Source organism: Dermacentor silvarum, chromosome 3, assembly GCF_013339745.2.
Source record: "Dermacentor silvarum isolate Dsil-2018 chromosome 3, BIME_Dsil_1.4, whole genome shotgun sequence".
Taxonomy (NCBI): Eukaryota; Metazoa; Arthropoda; class Arachnida; order Ixodida; family Ixodidae; genus Dermacentor; species Dermacentor silvarum.
This window is the reverse complement of record NC_051156.1, coordinates 170,693,911-170,709,100: the sequence shown is the minus strand read 5'-3', so window position 1 is coordinate 170,709,100 and position 15,190 is coordinate 170,693,911. Positions and strand designations below refer to the sequence as shown.

General features: G+C 45.5%; 1 protein-coding gene across 1 annotated transcript in view; it reads right to left on the bottom strand.

Moving 5' to 3' along the window:
• LOC119446084 (protein HIRA-like) overlaps window positions 1–15,190 on the bottom strand; it is a 48,136-nt gene that overhangs the window by 19,336 nt on the left and 13,610 nt on the right. The window contains 9 exon segments of the mRNA XM_049663880.1: window positions 2,054–2,222; window positions 6,073–6,197; window positions 7,032–7,188; window positions 10,152–10,240; window positions 11,356–11,643; window positions 13,086–13,191; window positions 13,652–13,722; window positions 13,876–13,932; window positions 14,055–14,102. Coding sequence (XP_049519837.1) covers window positions 2,054–2,222; window positions 6,073–6,197; window positions 7,032–7,188; window positions 10,152–10,240; window positions 11,356–11,643; window positions 13,086–13,191; window positions 13,652–13,722; window positions 13,876–13,932; window positions 14,055–14,102 — 1,110 coding nt within the window.

Sequence of the window (15,190 nt, the reverse complement as noted above, 5' to 3'; positions counted from 1 at the left end):
GCGTGCGAAAATTCGCCGATGCGAGTGCACAGCATTGGGGCACCGAACGCAATTGCTTCTCCATTGGAAATGTTTCTCCCAAATTTTGGGTTGCCAAGTTGGAGGTGCAGCACTTACACGGCTGCGGCACTTACAAGAGTCTATATGGTATCTATGGGTGCAAACTATGCAGGAACTTCCGTTTCCAAATCACTGCTTGTACTGTTTACTGGTAGCAAGCCTGGAAAGTGGCACTTATTACACTCTTGATTTTTAAGAATATCACACACACACAAGGAAGTGGATGACAATCAGGACCTGACTTCTGCAACCGATGTACAGTCGAATCCCTCTACAACGAATGCCGCCACAACGAAATTTCCGCCCCAACAAAGATTTTCCGATTCCCCGTCAGCTGCCCATAGAAGGTAATACAAAAAGGTCCCTTCATAACGAAGGCGTTTTATTCGGTATTTCCGCTTCAACGAACTTTTCGAGAACGAAACTGAAATTGGAACTGCCGAGTAGTCAAATTAGAAGGCCCTTCCAAAGCTGTGATGATCGTACCTCGTGAACGAGGTTTTCGCGAACGAGGTTTTCGTGAAATCAAATTCAAAGTACCTATTTAAGCCACCGCAATCCATAGCCATGCGTGGTCATCACGCGCCTGCATGACACTGCACGAGGGTCACTGCAATCACTGCCATTTTCTGTGGTCTGTGTCTGGTTGAAATGGCTACGCCAACGAATAAGCGTAAATTCGTAAACTCGGTGTCAACATGCTGGAGTGAGAAGGCGCGGCAATCGCAGTGAGTGAATTGACTTTCGTGTTGTTTCTCGCTTCTCCGCGACCTAAACGTCGAAAGCACAGCGCACACGACTCTACCGGCACTAGTTGCACTTTGCCAACATCGCAGATCGCTTTGAAGATGAAGCCCGCGCGGGCGCTCACTTTACGCACGTCGCATATTGCTTTCAAGATAGCGCCCGAGCGGCCGCGCCACAGCCGTTGTTGTCAACAAGCTGCAAATGTCTCGTCTGGGAAAAATAACAATCCGCAAGACTCCGCCGACTGCTTTGAAAGTGATGGATTCTTTTTCACCTCATCAGAAAAGTTATCAGAACCCACGAAAATTGCAATGGCTCTTTTTAACGGACTGTGAGACTCGCGTAACGGCTTTGCTTACCGCATGAAGCGTAAGAAATCCAGGCTGACCGACTTCTGGAAATAAAACTTCCACTTGCCAACTTTGTCATAAATATGCTGTGAAATTGTGATAATTCAAACTGCTTCATTGCGACGGTGCATGTGACGCAAAATGAGTGTTTTGCGATCAGCCGGGCACGCGCGTTGGGTTAGGCGTTGGCCGCAATGTACAAAAAATGCTGTAACAGCAGCGCGAAATGCATTCTGTCGCGAAGTTGACACTTTATCGACTGCCTTCGGTACGTCTCAACCTTTGCCCCCACGCCATCTCGAAAATTTCCCGGGCGATGGTTTCTGTTTCATTTACGGCTTTGCCGTTTCGCGTACGTTTATACATACCAATTTCGCGTCAACAAAGTTCCGCCACAATGAAATTTTTCGCGTGTCCCGTGAATTTCGTTGTACCGGGACTAGACTGCACCTAGGTTTCCTGGTAACACCAATGGCCATTGTGTTATACAGCGGGATGCTCATGTGGTAACACTGATATTATGGACTGATGTTCGTCAATCTAGTTTTCGTGAAGTATCTCAAGCAATAATCGAACACACATAATTCCGTAATGCGCGCATTGTAGATTTGACCTCTGTGAAATGTGTGCCAAGTGTGGACAGCCTAATAAAACATTCCTATTTTGCTAAAATTAAGGAAATGACTGTGCAGTGGGTCATGATTGCGATCCAAACATCACAGTAATTGCTTTGACATTCGTACTATGCAGGGCTCTCATACATGGCAGGATTGAGCTCAAAGGCTGGGACATGCACTGCACATGGTACACGTGCAGTACTTCATATGGTCACCAAATCCTGGTGGTCAAAAGCTTTTCTAAACTATTGCTTTACTTCCTGTATAACCAGTATTTACCTGCTGCTGCTGTTGTTGCTGCTGCTGAAGCTGTAGTGTGCGGTCTAGCGGTGGTCGACCTCGCTTTTTCTCCGGCGGCCTCGCCACAGCTGGTGTCGTCTCTGTGGCTTTCCGCTTGCTTGTCGGCATCGGTATTTCACTAGCAGACTTGGCTGCTGGCTTATCAGACCTTAGAAGAAAACTCACACTTAGTTGCAGTTGCGACAAGTATAACTAGCAGTTAGATACAGACTTCAGCCATCAATTGTGGCATTTTCAACTGGTCAGAGTGCTCCAGCAGCACTACAAAGTCATGTAACACAGCATCCAAGCTGCACTTTTAGTACTATAAGCAAGCTCTTGTAGTAATAGTTCAGGTTTCAATAAATGTGAGGGGTGGTTGCATGAACAAAATACGCGAGCCTGGCTCAACAGAAAGTGGCACACTAATCAACCCCTCCATGATGCCTCTAGTATTAATAATCTGCCAACCTGTGTGTTTTTGTTTATGAAGATAATGGCCTTCATTAAGGGGGTATGCAGGGCTCAAATGTAAACTTTTGAACTGACATGCTGATTCTCACAAAATTTGACAGGATGATTTGTCATGTTTTCATTAGAGCACGTAGCAAATTTCATTACCCTCTCACAAATGGAAAAAGTGTTATGCATGTACATTCTGCAGCTCTGCCAGAGCAGACTTAAACCACATCATATGGGGCTGCCCTCACCACCCCACTCCCCCTTTCCTCAAACAATTAGTAACTAGTGAGGAGCAGTGGGAGGCTGCCTTGCACTGCTCCAGGCCCGACCTTCAGGAGGCCATCCTGGGGTGGGCAGAGAGGGTAGGGAAGAAACACGCTGTATTTCGTTGCGCACATGGCTACGGGGGAAGGGGAGGGAGGGGCGCGGCACAGCAACTGCACATTGCGCCCCCGCGCACTCCTTATCTTGAAAGCGATCTGCATCGGGGGGCTGAGTCTAGGTGCGACGGCGGCATATACCTTTGTGCGTGCTCCGTTCTCGCCGCTCAGTTTACGTTGAAGCGATACACGGCACAAAGGTCGCTCTGCGCGCTGTTGCTGCTGCGCTTGGTCACGCCAGCATTTTGACAGCGAGTGTCTGCGGTCATCAAGTGTGACGCGTTCAGGTTTACCTGTGCATGCTGACACCACACTTGTTAATCTACATAGTTCGAGAATTTTTGCAAGTTTATACGGCCGGTAAAACTACTATTCTCGCTTCGTATAGCTGACTGCGTATTTTCTATCGATGGTTCGCCTTTCGGGTGAAACTGCGACTTTTTTAGACGTGGCCACGGAAAAAAATCGCTGAAAATTTTACCACGAATATTGAACGCACCCCCCAATTTTGTGCCTATTTTTCGGGAAAAAAAGTCTGTTCATTATGCGAGTAAATACAGTAAATACCTTCTGGATGCCCTATATTACAGAAAGGGGCAGCTGCTTGCAATTTTATGCCTTTTTCTGAACAAACAGCATCACTTGAAAAAGAAATTAGCTTTTTTGTCGTTACTGCGATTCAGAAATCTATACTATCTTTTATTTATAGATGGAATTCAGAAATTGAAGATGTCCACAGTTGGTTGCTGAAAAATGTCCAGCCTAGAAACAATCTTACAAAGAGTTTTCGTCTTTGCAGTTTTGAAATTATAGTTTTTCTAAAAGTGTGAATTGGCCAAAAAGTACAAACTGAGAAAATTAGATTAAGAGTTCAAAATATGCCAATACACCATCCACTAAAGGGTAAAAAAGTATTTTTCTTATCTTCTATCGCGCAGATAATAACCAAACTTGGTCAGGAGCTGTCTGATATGTTTAGGAATCTAAAACGAACAAAATTAGAAAATGCTTATTTCTGGCAAAAATTGTGATTTTAGCCCCGTATCCCCGCCCCTTAACATTGTGAGCTATTGTAATGATATGTTATTGCTGCTTAGCAGTGTCCATGATGTATTAGATGCGTGTTTGTGCACTTGTCTATTTGCATATGTCTGTGTGCCCATTCCACTCTGTTCATTTCATCTGTACATACCTGCACTCAATGCAGTCGAGTTGCAAGACAAAAATTTCAGTGCGATGCAGCGCGCTCTCATTTCATCCATCTCAATTCTATAGCATGTCTGTACGACAACGGTTCAGAAACGTTGCAAATGGTTAAGCAGTCATAACCACAAATTTCTTTAGAACTCTTGCCAAGTCTTGGCAGAGTGTTTGTCATCCTCCATGATTAGTAAGCACTTTTGAATCGGTCAGACCAATCATAAGTTTGGCTGTAACACATGGCTTCATCTGCAAGTGCTTGTTTTGCTATTTGGTGGGTCTCAGCAGAAAAAACTAAACTTTGTGCAAATTTTTTGCTATTTGAAGTCATTATTCACAGCCAATGTCCAAAAGCGTCAACATGCTACTACAAAAGCACACCATATGAATGAATGACAATTGCATTTGTAAAAGATGAGGTTCCATCTAGTGGCGAAGCCTTCCTTCAGTTGAGGCAAGACAGCATGTTTCATTAGAATTCTCCCATTGCCCCCTTCTATACCGAACCTACTAAGCATACTCTCATAATAAAGATTAGCTGTTGCATCATACTACTCGGTAGCATTGATGGCACACTCTGAATCGACCAATCAAAGCTACAGATTCCGTTACATGAAAGCTAAGAAAAACTTGCTTCGCATTCTAGCACAGTAGCCACACTAGAAGTACTGCTAATTGCAGTATGCTATCAAACAGAGCTACGGGTCTACACATAAGCATCTGAAAATTGGTGGTCAAGAAAAACCCTCTGAATCAGTCATGAGTTCATGCACGCACTCAGACTACACACACACACCGCAATCAAGTGCAATAAAGTATATGAATAACCACAGAGGCTAGATGAACACAGCACAAGGTATCACCATGTGTTATACACACTTTTGTGACAAAAAAAGAGCACAAAAGAAGAACAAGAGTTACACACAGATTTCATCATTTGCAAGCGCCTTTCTGCGCGCACACATACATCATTTACTACAAACATATCAGGCAAGTACATCTTGTGTAAAACACACTACTGCCCCATCTGTTATCAAAGCATGCAACCAGAGCAAGGTGCCTTTTGCTGCCCATGCTAGAGTGATTTGTCGACATGGTGCATGAAAAGGATATGAAAAAAACCGACAGACTACTACATATTGATGGACCCTGCTGTTGCTGGTTGCTACATCAACATAATGGACCAATGTGTTCAGCTTCAAAATGTGCATTTTACTCTAGATGGCACACACTGCTGCCACCCCTACTCTGTTAAAGACATTGCAAAGCAGAACTTGTTCAAAGAAATTTCGTGTGGTTTCTCCAGAAGGCCTATGAGTGCTACATCACTTGAATGAGTAGACGGAAACTGCAAAGCCTGTGTATATTTCATGCAAAATATAAAGAACCTCAACAAAGTTAAGTATGTTGATGTGGTTAACTAGTACTTCTTGTTGGGACGTAGAAAAAAAAGAAGAGTGAGAAATCAGTGTGGCGGCTTACCATGCGCAGTGGATCAGCGGAGGGCACGAAAAAGCTGCTCTTTTTCATCTAATTCTATTCATGTCGCCATTAAAGCAAATATATGCTGCTCAGTAGCATCTTAAGTATTTATTGCCGTGTCCCTCAGGATTGGTTAGTCATATCACACTGACTCGTTTTGTCGACTCAATTACAAATTCAAACGATTTGGACACCTTTTATGGTCCTATAGAATCCAAACAAACAAGCTTTTTACACAAGCATTCTGGACTGGGCTGGTTAGTTTACGTTCACTACAGTGAAACAGCTAATAAAGTTTTTAATGCGTAAGCATTCTTAGGGTACTTCCAGGGCTATCTATCTGTTATTTAACTTTTTACAGTTGCAATGAATTGTTTCGATTAACCTCATGAGTTAGTGCACGTCTACCCATCTCCTTGCAAGATGGAGGATGAAGCAATGCGACCGGCCTTTCTAGAAATCAGTGATCTATGGAGTAGCGTGGATCCCACTCACTGTTCAGAAGCTGCTGTTGACACAGCCGGTGGAGCAGAACTTGGCACGGTGTTTACCGCAGTGGAGGCAGGTGTGTCTTTTTCAGAACCTTGACCTTGTGTCGCTGGTGTTGCCACCTGTTCATCCTATGGAAGGCAGAAAGGATCAATATAATCAGTTACCAGATTAAACGAGTCAACACAGTCAGTAGTCGAATGGAGGAAGGTGGTGGGGAGGGGCATTGGCCTCCCCGTCATTATAGATTTCTCAAAACCTATGCAATTTCTTTATTTTGATTTTTTTTCATGCAACCCAGTTATGACAATTACCGGTTATAACAATAGAATTATCGTGGCAACAGAAACGTGGCCAGGTTCATGCTCGATTCGCAAGACAAGCATGGTAATGGTGGCACAACGCGTATCCATACAGGATACAGGCTAGTTTGCTTCCACAGTGCATTTATTACTACCTTATCTTGAATAAAATTGTGCAACCAGCACTTTAACACGCCGAGGCGCTCCGCAGTCTCATGTCCAGGTAACGCTGGCTTCTAGGGTTAGCACTGCATCAACATATCAGACCACTCTGGAGCGCAAGCGACTTGCAATGTTCACGAGCAAAAAATAAGTCGTATTGTGCGTTCAACATGACCTTTGAGAAACAAATAAGTAAGTTCCTGCTTTTCGGAATCTCTGAAAACTGTCCGAGACTTGCGGAGGTCTCACATAAGCTTCAGATAAGCATATTTTATATCTTGAAATATCTATATCAAACTATTGCATGATTCCCTTTGAGATCGATATATCTGCATTTTCGTGTCTGACACGAATTCTTTTATAACAAGGTTCGACTGTGTCTGCCTGCTTGCAGGAGTGTCAGTTACAGTTTGCCAAATCCCAACGTGCACTGAGGGAAGAGCAACACTCAAAGATTTAGAAAAGGAAACACAACGGAAAGAAGACTGCTCCTGTACCAACCTTTAGACTGGGAGTCTTGTCCGAGGACTTGTCACAGAGATCGGTCGCAGGGACGCTGGAGGACTCGTCCCGCTTCTCAATGACGATCCTGCTTTTGCTTTCGGTGGAAGAGCTGAAGTTAGGCAGTGCTTGGCTGTTGAACGGCACAGGAACATCTCTGCAATGAGAGCACTCATGCCCTTCACCACAAGGATGCTCCTCACCAGAATGGTTGCTATGCTGTGTCAGTTTTTGCACCATGTCATCTCTCTGTACTGAGTGACTTATTATGGTCACTTATCAACGTTGGTGACAACTACAGTTTAAAGAAAGTTATTGCAATTCAAGAACCGCCACTTTTCCTTGAGTTATACAGTTAAACCTGGCTATAATGAAATTGACAAATTCCCGAAAAACTTCGTTATAAAGAGGATTTCGTTATATGCAGGTTCGGCACGAAAATTCGAAAAAGAAACGCTTACCGCATTTACTCGATTCTAACGAGCCCTCGATTGTAACGCGCACCCGTTTTTCATCTTCGTCAAAGCACTCATCCTTGGAATGTCACACCAGGTACTGGATGCGTGGACGCGTGTCGTTTCGCACAAGGGCGAGGCGTAGGAAATGAAGAGCGAGCGACACGGTGGCGTCGTAGCGTCGTATAGTGTCACCTAGTGTCAGGTTAGTGAAGTGAAGCGCAGAGACTTGCGCAGTACCCAAAGAGTGGCGCTGCCAGCGCGTTGAAAAAAAAAAAAACGTTTTGTTTTCCTTCAGCAAAATCAACTGGAAAAGGAGAGTGCCAGCTTGGTGGGCTAGGCCAGCTGCAGCAAGCGGCGGGATCAGGCTTGAATGAAGGGAAGGGGAAAGGTCACGCCAGAAGTGGCAAGATCACCGGGTCGAGGGATGAAGGCCAGCCTCGCGCACGCTCGCATGCACGCACGTGTGCGCTCGCTCTCGCCTCGCAGTCGCCGTGAATTCGAGCGCGCCAAGTGCAACGCCGTTGCTTCGCATTCCGTCGCGCCAAAGAAGGTGCTTCCGGTTGCTGCTCGCGCAAAAATGACAAAATTTGGGGCGAAACCTCTAGGTTGTCGCCGGGGGAAATTCGTTATTTCGAGGGGGTCTACCGCTGCCACTTACATAGAGGTCTAAAATACATGTGCTTCTAAGAAGGTAACGGCAGGGAATAGAAAAACTTTGTTATATCCAGGAATTCGTTACCGTATTTTCGCGATTCTAAGCACCCCCCTCTATTTTCTCGAAAAAATTGGGAAAGAAGTTTGCATGCGAATCTAAGCACCCCCCCTATTTGTTAAGAAGAGCGCGTAGCTAAGGCCACCAAGCGCGGTTCGAGTTGGAGCTGTCGGAGTCCCGAGGTGGCATGGCGTCCGCGGCGCGATCTCGTCGCACAGCCGGACTGCAGAGGCGTGCGGACTAGTGACGCTCGCGCACCGTGCGTATCCGGAGCCGTCGGGCGTACTCGCCGCACAGCCAGACTGCAGAGGCGTGCGGACTCGTGACGCCCGCGAGCCGCGCGGACTCGTGACCACATTTGACTCTGACGGCTGACTCTGACGACTCTTTGACGTGACCGCATCGGGACTCTGACGGCTCCGGCTACGCGCGGCTCGCGGGCGACACAACCCGCGAGCCGCGCGTAGCCGGAGCCGTCAGAGTCCCGAGGTGGCACGGCGTCCGCAGCGCGATTTCGCCACACAGCCGGACTGCAAAGCCCAGACTACACGTAAGTTTGCGGACGCGTGTAAGCTCGCGTCTACGCACCTTGCGGTTGCCGCGCTTAGCGAGAAATGGCGGTTTGCATCCACAAATACGCGCGACAGTGCGCGCTCACTGGCCTCACTTGTTTACACCTTGGCAGACGCCACTTCGTATTTCGTTGTTGGCAGTGCTTCAAAATGCTTCGATATCTATAAACGTAATTGTTATCTTTTTGGAGCTGTTTGACCAGCACAAAAAGTCAAGAAGAAGCACTTTCTTGCATGGTATAATTCTGCTTAACTGAGAGTTGAATGTACCGCACCGTCGCTGCATAGCCAGGCGCGCCGATGCGAAGCAGCCCAGGCGCGTGATAACTGAGAGGAGCTGATCACTGAGATCGCGCCGCATTTCGACGCGTAGTACAAGCCGTGCCGCACCGTCTGCGCATGCATGGGTGCGCGGGCGCGAGCTTGTGCACGTTTGCAAGCGTACGTGTGGTCTGGGCTTAAAGGCGCGCGGGCTCGTGGCGCTTGCACGCCGCGCGTAGCCGGTGCCGAGCGTCTCGGAGCCGAGCGTCACGGAGATTTTTCGAATCTAAGCACTTTGTTTCGAATCTAAGCACTAAGCAGTTTGTCACTTTGGGCATCGCGATCATAAAAAAAAGGGGGTGCTTAGAATCGAGTAAATACGGTATATGGAGGTTCGTTATAAGCAGGTTTAACTGTAGTCATTTACACAACACAGTAACAACAGCACGTGGCAGAATTTTATTTGTCTGGCGCCTATTGCAATCTATATGTCACGATGACAGCAGTGCAAAAGATGTGACCAGCAAAATTTATACAATTAGAGTAACTTAAACTATGTGAATCAGAATAAATGACTGGTTCTGTGCAGTATGGAAGGCTGGAGTTCAACTTGCAGGTTACTTTATGGCAGATTTGTTAATGCAACATGCCAAACCACCCTTCTAACCTAACACATTAGTGGGAATACACACTGCTGATGCCATACATTCGAAATCTGCTATATTTTCAGTTATGTCAACACATTTGAAGCGTAACTTAGTTATAATTTTTTTACCTAGAAGTTTACTTCTCCAAGGTGGACTCGGTATTCTGTGGTTTCCAGACTGTTTGGAGCAGACAAGTGCTTGTTATTGAGGCATCAGATGAAGATTAGCTGCTTTGAGGTTGGTACATGAGCGATTGCAGTTGAAGCACCCATGACTCAGTGGCAACAGTTCCCATTTCCAATTCGTTTGTCAACTGATTCTTCACTATTCTTAAATTTTGCTGACGAATCCTTCATTGTAGCAAGGATCCACGATGCCAATGTCACCTGATGTTGCCTACCCACAGCAAATGGCAAACACATAGCTGCAGCGACTTCCAGCATGCTTTCAAAACAAAGATTAGTACTCACCCGACTTCAGGATCAGGAGGAATGAAGAGTGGTGTAATCCGGCGACGGCCGTCGGGCATTCTTGTTTCAATTTGTTTGTCGGTTGGGCCCTGTAAAGAAGGAAAAGTAGTATGTATAAATTACTGGTTAAAGGTTTGTCCTTTAGCCATCACTTCAAGAAAGTTCCTTCTAGCAATTTCACATCCCTAGACTAAGGGTGTGCAGTTTTGGCTAAGGCTGTACAAATATTACAGCACTACCAAAGTGGGATGTGCAAATGCAGCCTAAATCTAGTCCTCAAAAGTGCAAGGTTTACTGGCAACATCAGGAGGTAGCAATGCCCTCCGCATGAAGCTCAATTCTTGCAAGAAAACCAAGATCTCTGCAGCAGAATCTGTCCACACCGTAGTAAGTCTGGTCGAAAGAATCAGTCATCACAGTGTCCCCAATGTTAAACCACATTTGACACATCCCAACAAAGAATGTAGGAAGATGTGAAAGACCACAGTCCAGCCTAGGAGTCCTCAATTTTGTGTTTTCACAGAACACCACTAGCTTTCGGCCAGTGCAAGGAAGCCCTGGTGTCTCAATCTCTCAACATGAGACACGCACGCATGAAGGAGTACCCACACAAGGCATGTCAATAGACACCCGCACGCGCATGCACACACGCACGCCAGTTGATCAATCCAGTGACTGTAAATATGCTACATAGAAATACAGATGATAGCAGTGGTAAAGCATGAATTTGATTATTGTGTCATTGTAGTTGTGAATGGCACAATGCCAAAAGAACACTTGTGGAACTCATAAAAGAAAAGCTACAGCCCAACAGTACTGCACAGTCAAGTACAGGAACTTAAAGTGTAGAACAGGAGTTGAAAAAACATGGCCCGCTTTTCAAAGCCTGTGCAGTCCACTTGAGCTTTCTCATTCCCCATAAATTAACCTCGTCCCCTCTGAAAACTCTCCTGCCATTTGTAAAACATAACGGAGTGCAGTCCCTGGCAAAGCTACCTTTGTGCCATGCAAGTCGCTCAAAGCAGGACACAGTTTTGAGACCCCCACATAGACAATAACGCTGCTTCACAAAGAATGTTCCGTTGTTTTTCAACTTAATATATGGCCTCAAACGAAACATCGCAGGACATTTCATGGTAAGAACAGCAAAATAGCCAACTACAGCCAAGAAGTATGCTTCGACAGTGTCTTTCCGCTGCTTCACCTTAATGTATGGAAGGGGGCGGCTGCTGTTGCTGTTGGTGTTGATGGGGCGCACCACCGAGTTTGCTGAACTCGTAGGCACATTGCTCGTAGCTGGGCTCGCAGAAGGCGTGACCCCGTTGACTTCCTTGGACAGAGTCGAGGCCGTCCTCTGCTGCTGCTGCGCTTTCGAGTACTGCTCCTGGGCCTTCAGCACCTCGGGGTCTTCCACCAAGGTGGCACCTGACTGCCGCTGTTGGCTCCCCGGACCCGACAAACTTTTGCCGTACAATTTCTGGTGCCACAAGTTCTGTCAGGGCAGAAGCAGAGTTGGAGACATGAACATAAAAAAATGCCTCAATATTTCTAAATTCTCTCAAACATTATCAAAAGCACGGCAGCCGTAGCCACCGCAGCAACACTAGGCCTAGCTGCTTTGACGTTTGCTACCAAGCTTCCTGCTGTTCGGTGCAGTGTTTTTCATTGAAAGAATTCGCCACTGCCATCAATGGCGCCAACTCAGCCTTTGTCATCATTATGAATTTCTTCGAAGCGGGGAAAGTACAGCAAGGGTAAAGCACTGCATAATGCCACTTTCCAAAAGTAAGCTTCCCCTGAATATAGCGGTGTTACGCGGTCAAGCATATGCAATGTATTGCTGTGGAGTATACAACGAATGGAAAGGGGCCACTGTCACGGGACACAGTATGTACCATATTTATTCGAATCTAGGCCGATAGTTTTTTTCAAATAATCATATACAAAATTCTAGGATCAGCTTAGATTAGATGATTTTAAAATATGCGCCAGTTTTTAACTGAAACTGATAAATATGGTGCATAGTTAGTGCCATCTAGAAAAGTCAGTATCGCAGCCGCTACTAGCCACACCAGTAGCCAACTGAAGTAGACAAGCGACATCGCCATTTTGACCTGTCTCGTATCGGTAGTATCAGCGCGCGGCATGCCATTTTTGTAATGGCACCAAAGAGGCGATGCCACATAGTGCCCCTTTCTAACGAATAGTAGTACTAGCCGTAGAGGCATCGTCAAACGTTCAAGCCGGGCAGGACTTCGGCATCGATAAGAAAAACGTCCGTCGATGGAGGGGGCTACGGGAGATGCTTTTTGCGTGCGCCGCAACGAGGATGGCATTTACCCTGAAACATCGATTGTGCGCTCCTTCAAAAAGTACAGTATCTCTAATGTGCTTGATGGTACTGATTACAGTGCACTGTTTGAAGATGACAGCGATAAGGAAGATAGCGACGAGGCTAGCAGGAATGGCGACGTATAATGAGCTCGGCATGTTCGTATTTAATACATGCTGTTTCATTTTGCGAATGCTGTCCTTGCTCTTTTGTTCGGCCTACATACATTCGAGGTAAGTTTTTTTTTTCTTCTGGCTTCAGACTTTTGGAGGGTCGGCTTAGAATCGGAGTCGACCTAGATTCGAGTAAATATGGTATTCTTAATTAAAGATGTGTGCACCCACTATCTCCTGTCACAGTACGAGCACCGATATGCCTAATAAGTGTACTTGCAGACCTCCAGATCTATTTCGAACACGCCTTTGGGGGGAGTAAAGGGCATGAATTCATTTTTTCAGACTGCCCTATTTATAGGATGGCCAGTAGGAAGTCCAAAAGTTTAACAGCGAGTGTTGTGGCAAAGTTGCTGTGTTTTTCTGATCTTTGACTAGCATCCTGTGCACATTACATAAAAAACTTAAACAAGCACACTGTTTCCTTACTCGTTCATCCGGACTAATTGGCATCCCGATCTCCTCCCCAGTGAAGTCGATGTAAGCCACAGTGCCATCCCAGGAGCACACCAGTAACTGGTTCCCTTCTTGGCTCCTGAAATATGAAACCCAGATGTATTGTTTATCAGCCAGCTGTGCTCAACCGTTTTGGCCTCCGGAAACGCCACGAGCAAATAGTATAGATTGTTGGGACAATGTTTGTTTTTCCAACTTTACTTTGCATTGCGCTGCATACTGTTAGGCTAGAATGAAACATCAACCATCTATTCGAACAATAACACATGCTCTTATTGCTATGTTCACTTATGTAAACAAAGCATTGTTCCCATTTACATGCGAAGGGCCACATAACTACTCATTGACAAAATAAAGTTACACGATGGAATAAACTAGAAACCATTTGCAATTGATTCCGTTCAGTAAATGTTTCCCTTTAATTTGGCCGTACAAACCAATAAAAACAGGCCACTAATCACCCAATGCATGCATGTATGAAGTATAGCACACTCTGCATCCCAGCAAATAATTAACATAATTTTTGAATGTCAACGTACCAGGATATGTCTAACACAGAGTTTGAGAAGAGGTCGTGCACCACCACAAGAGGTCGCTTCAGGCAGGTTAGCTGCAATGAGAAACGGGACATGAGTGTGCACCATGTATTCAGGCACCAATAAAGCTTATAAAGAAAACATAAGGCCACACAGACTGAAATTAAAGAGGCAATAAGTAAACAAACAAACTAACTAGTTAATTAATAAAAGACCCATTTACTCACCCAGACAGACAGAGACCTGTCCCGACTTCCAATGGCACAGCAGCAAAACGTCTGTGTCTGGAGAAATGAGACCAAACAATGTTAGTCTTCATAATTTCATCCCAAGCATGACAAAGGCTGAAGAAAATGAGTAAAATGCAAATCCTGCATTGAAGAAGTGAAAGACATGACACACACACCTTGTTGTTGTCCTTGTTTACCCTTGATCGGATGTGAGAGTTGAACCTCTGCAAGATCAAAAATCAAGCAGCATTTCATTAAGACAACATTCAGTGAAAAAGCCACTGCTGTGTCCATTAATGGCCTTTCATAAAAAGCAATTACACAGCACTACTGATATTACGCTTTCCCACCGAGACCTTGTCAGGCAGAACTTTTTCTACAAAGGTTCTCCGGGTGCCGCCATGATGCCCTCTGGACTGTTGTGAATATGTACAATCGCGAGCTAAAGTTTGGAGACCACGGCATCAGCAAAAAATTTAAATAGATTCAAGCGGAGCTCCGCATCCTCGAATTGACTTAATACATTGTATTGGTCAAACACGCACACGTAGGCGTGCGCTCTTGATTTCAGCCGGAATGCCCAGGCTGCGAAGAAAAAAAAATAAAATCGTGACACCTTTGGTCCACAAACTTTTGCTCACAACTGTACATGTGAGCCCCCCTCCAAAGCACTGCAGAAGCTGCAGCAAGTGTCCCTGTACTCACGTGCAACAGTACAGAATGGAGGCGCTCACAAAAGATCCCAATGATGTGAACTACGCAGCTTCACATATCAATTTTCACTTGGCCCCAGACAATCGTCAAGTTTTCGAATTTCCGCTTTTCTGGGATGCAACGCCAGCCTAATAACCTGGCACAATGTGACACTTTACTGCTGTGGCAAGATGAGTAGTAATTTGTAATAGAGGACACAAATACAGTAGACTTCTGTTAATTTGACTCTAGTTAATCTGATTTCTTTCATTAATTAGATCCCAACCTAATCCTGGCCAGCCCCCATGCATTTCTATGGGTTCTAATTTTCATTATTTCAATGCTAAAATTGGCCTTTGCTAGATAATTTGAACTTGACCAGTCAGCATGCATGCGCCTCAGTCAGTGGCAGGGTCTGTCTCGATGGAGCCTAGGGGACGGGACAGTGAATTCACTGAATACACATCATCTCCTGTCGAAAACGTGAATTTTCAGCCTGACCTAGGAAAATTTTCAAGCAATAACCATAGCTCACAATGTCATATTACTAACAGACGCCTTGTTTAAAAAAAAAAATTGGGTGGAAGATTGCCTGTGTGGTGCCATCGGACACGAAGCC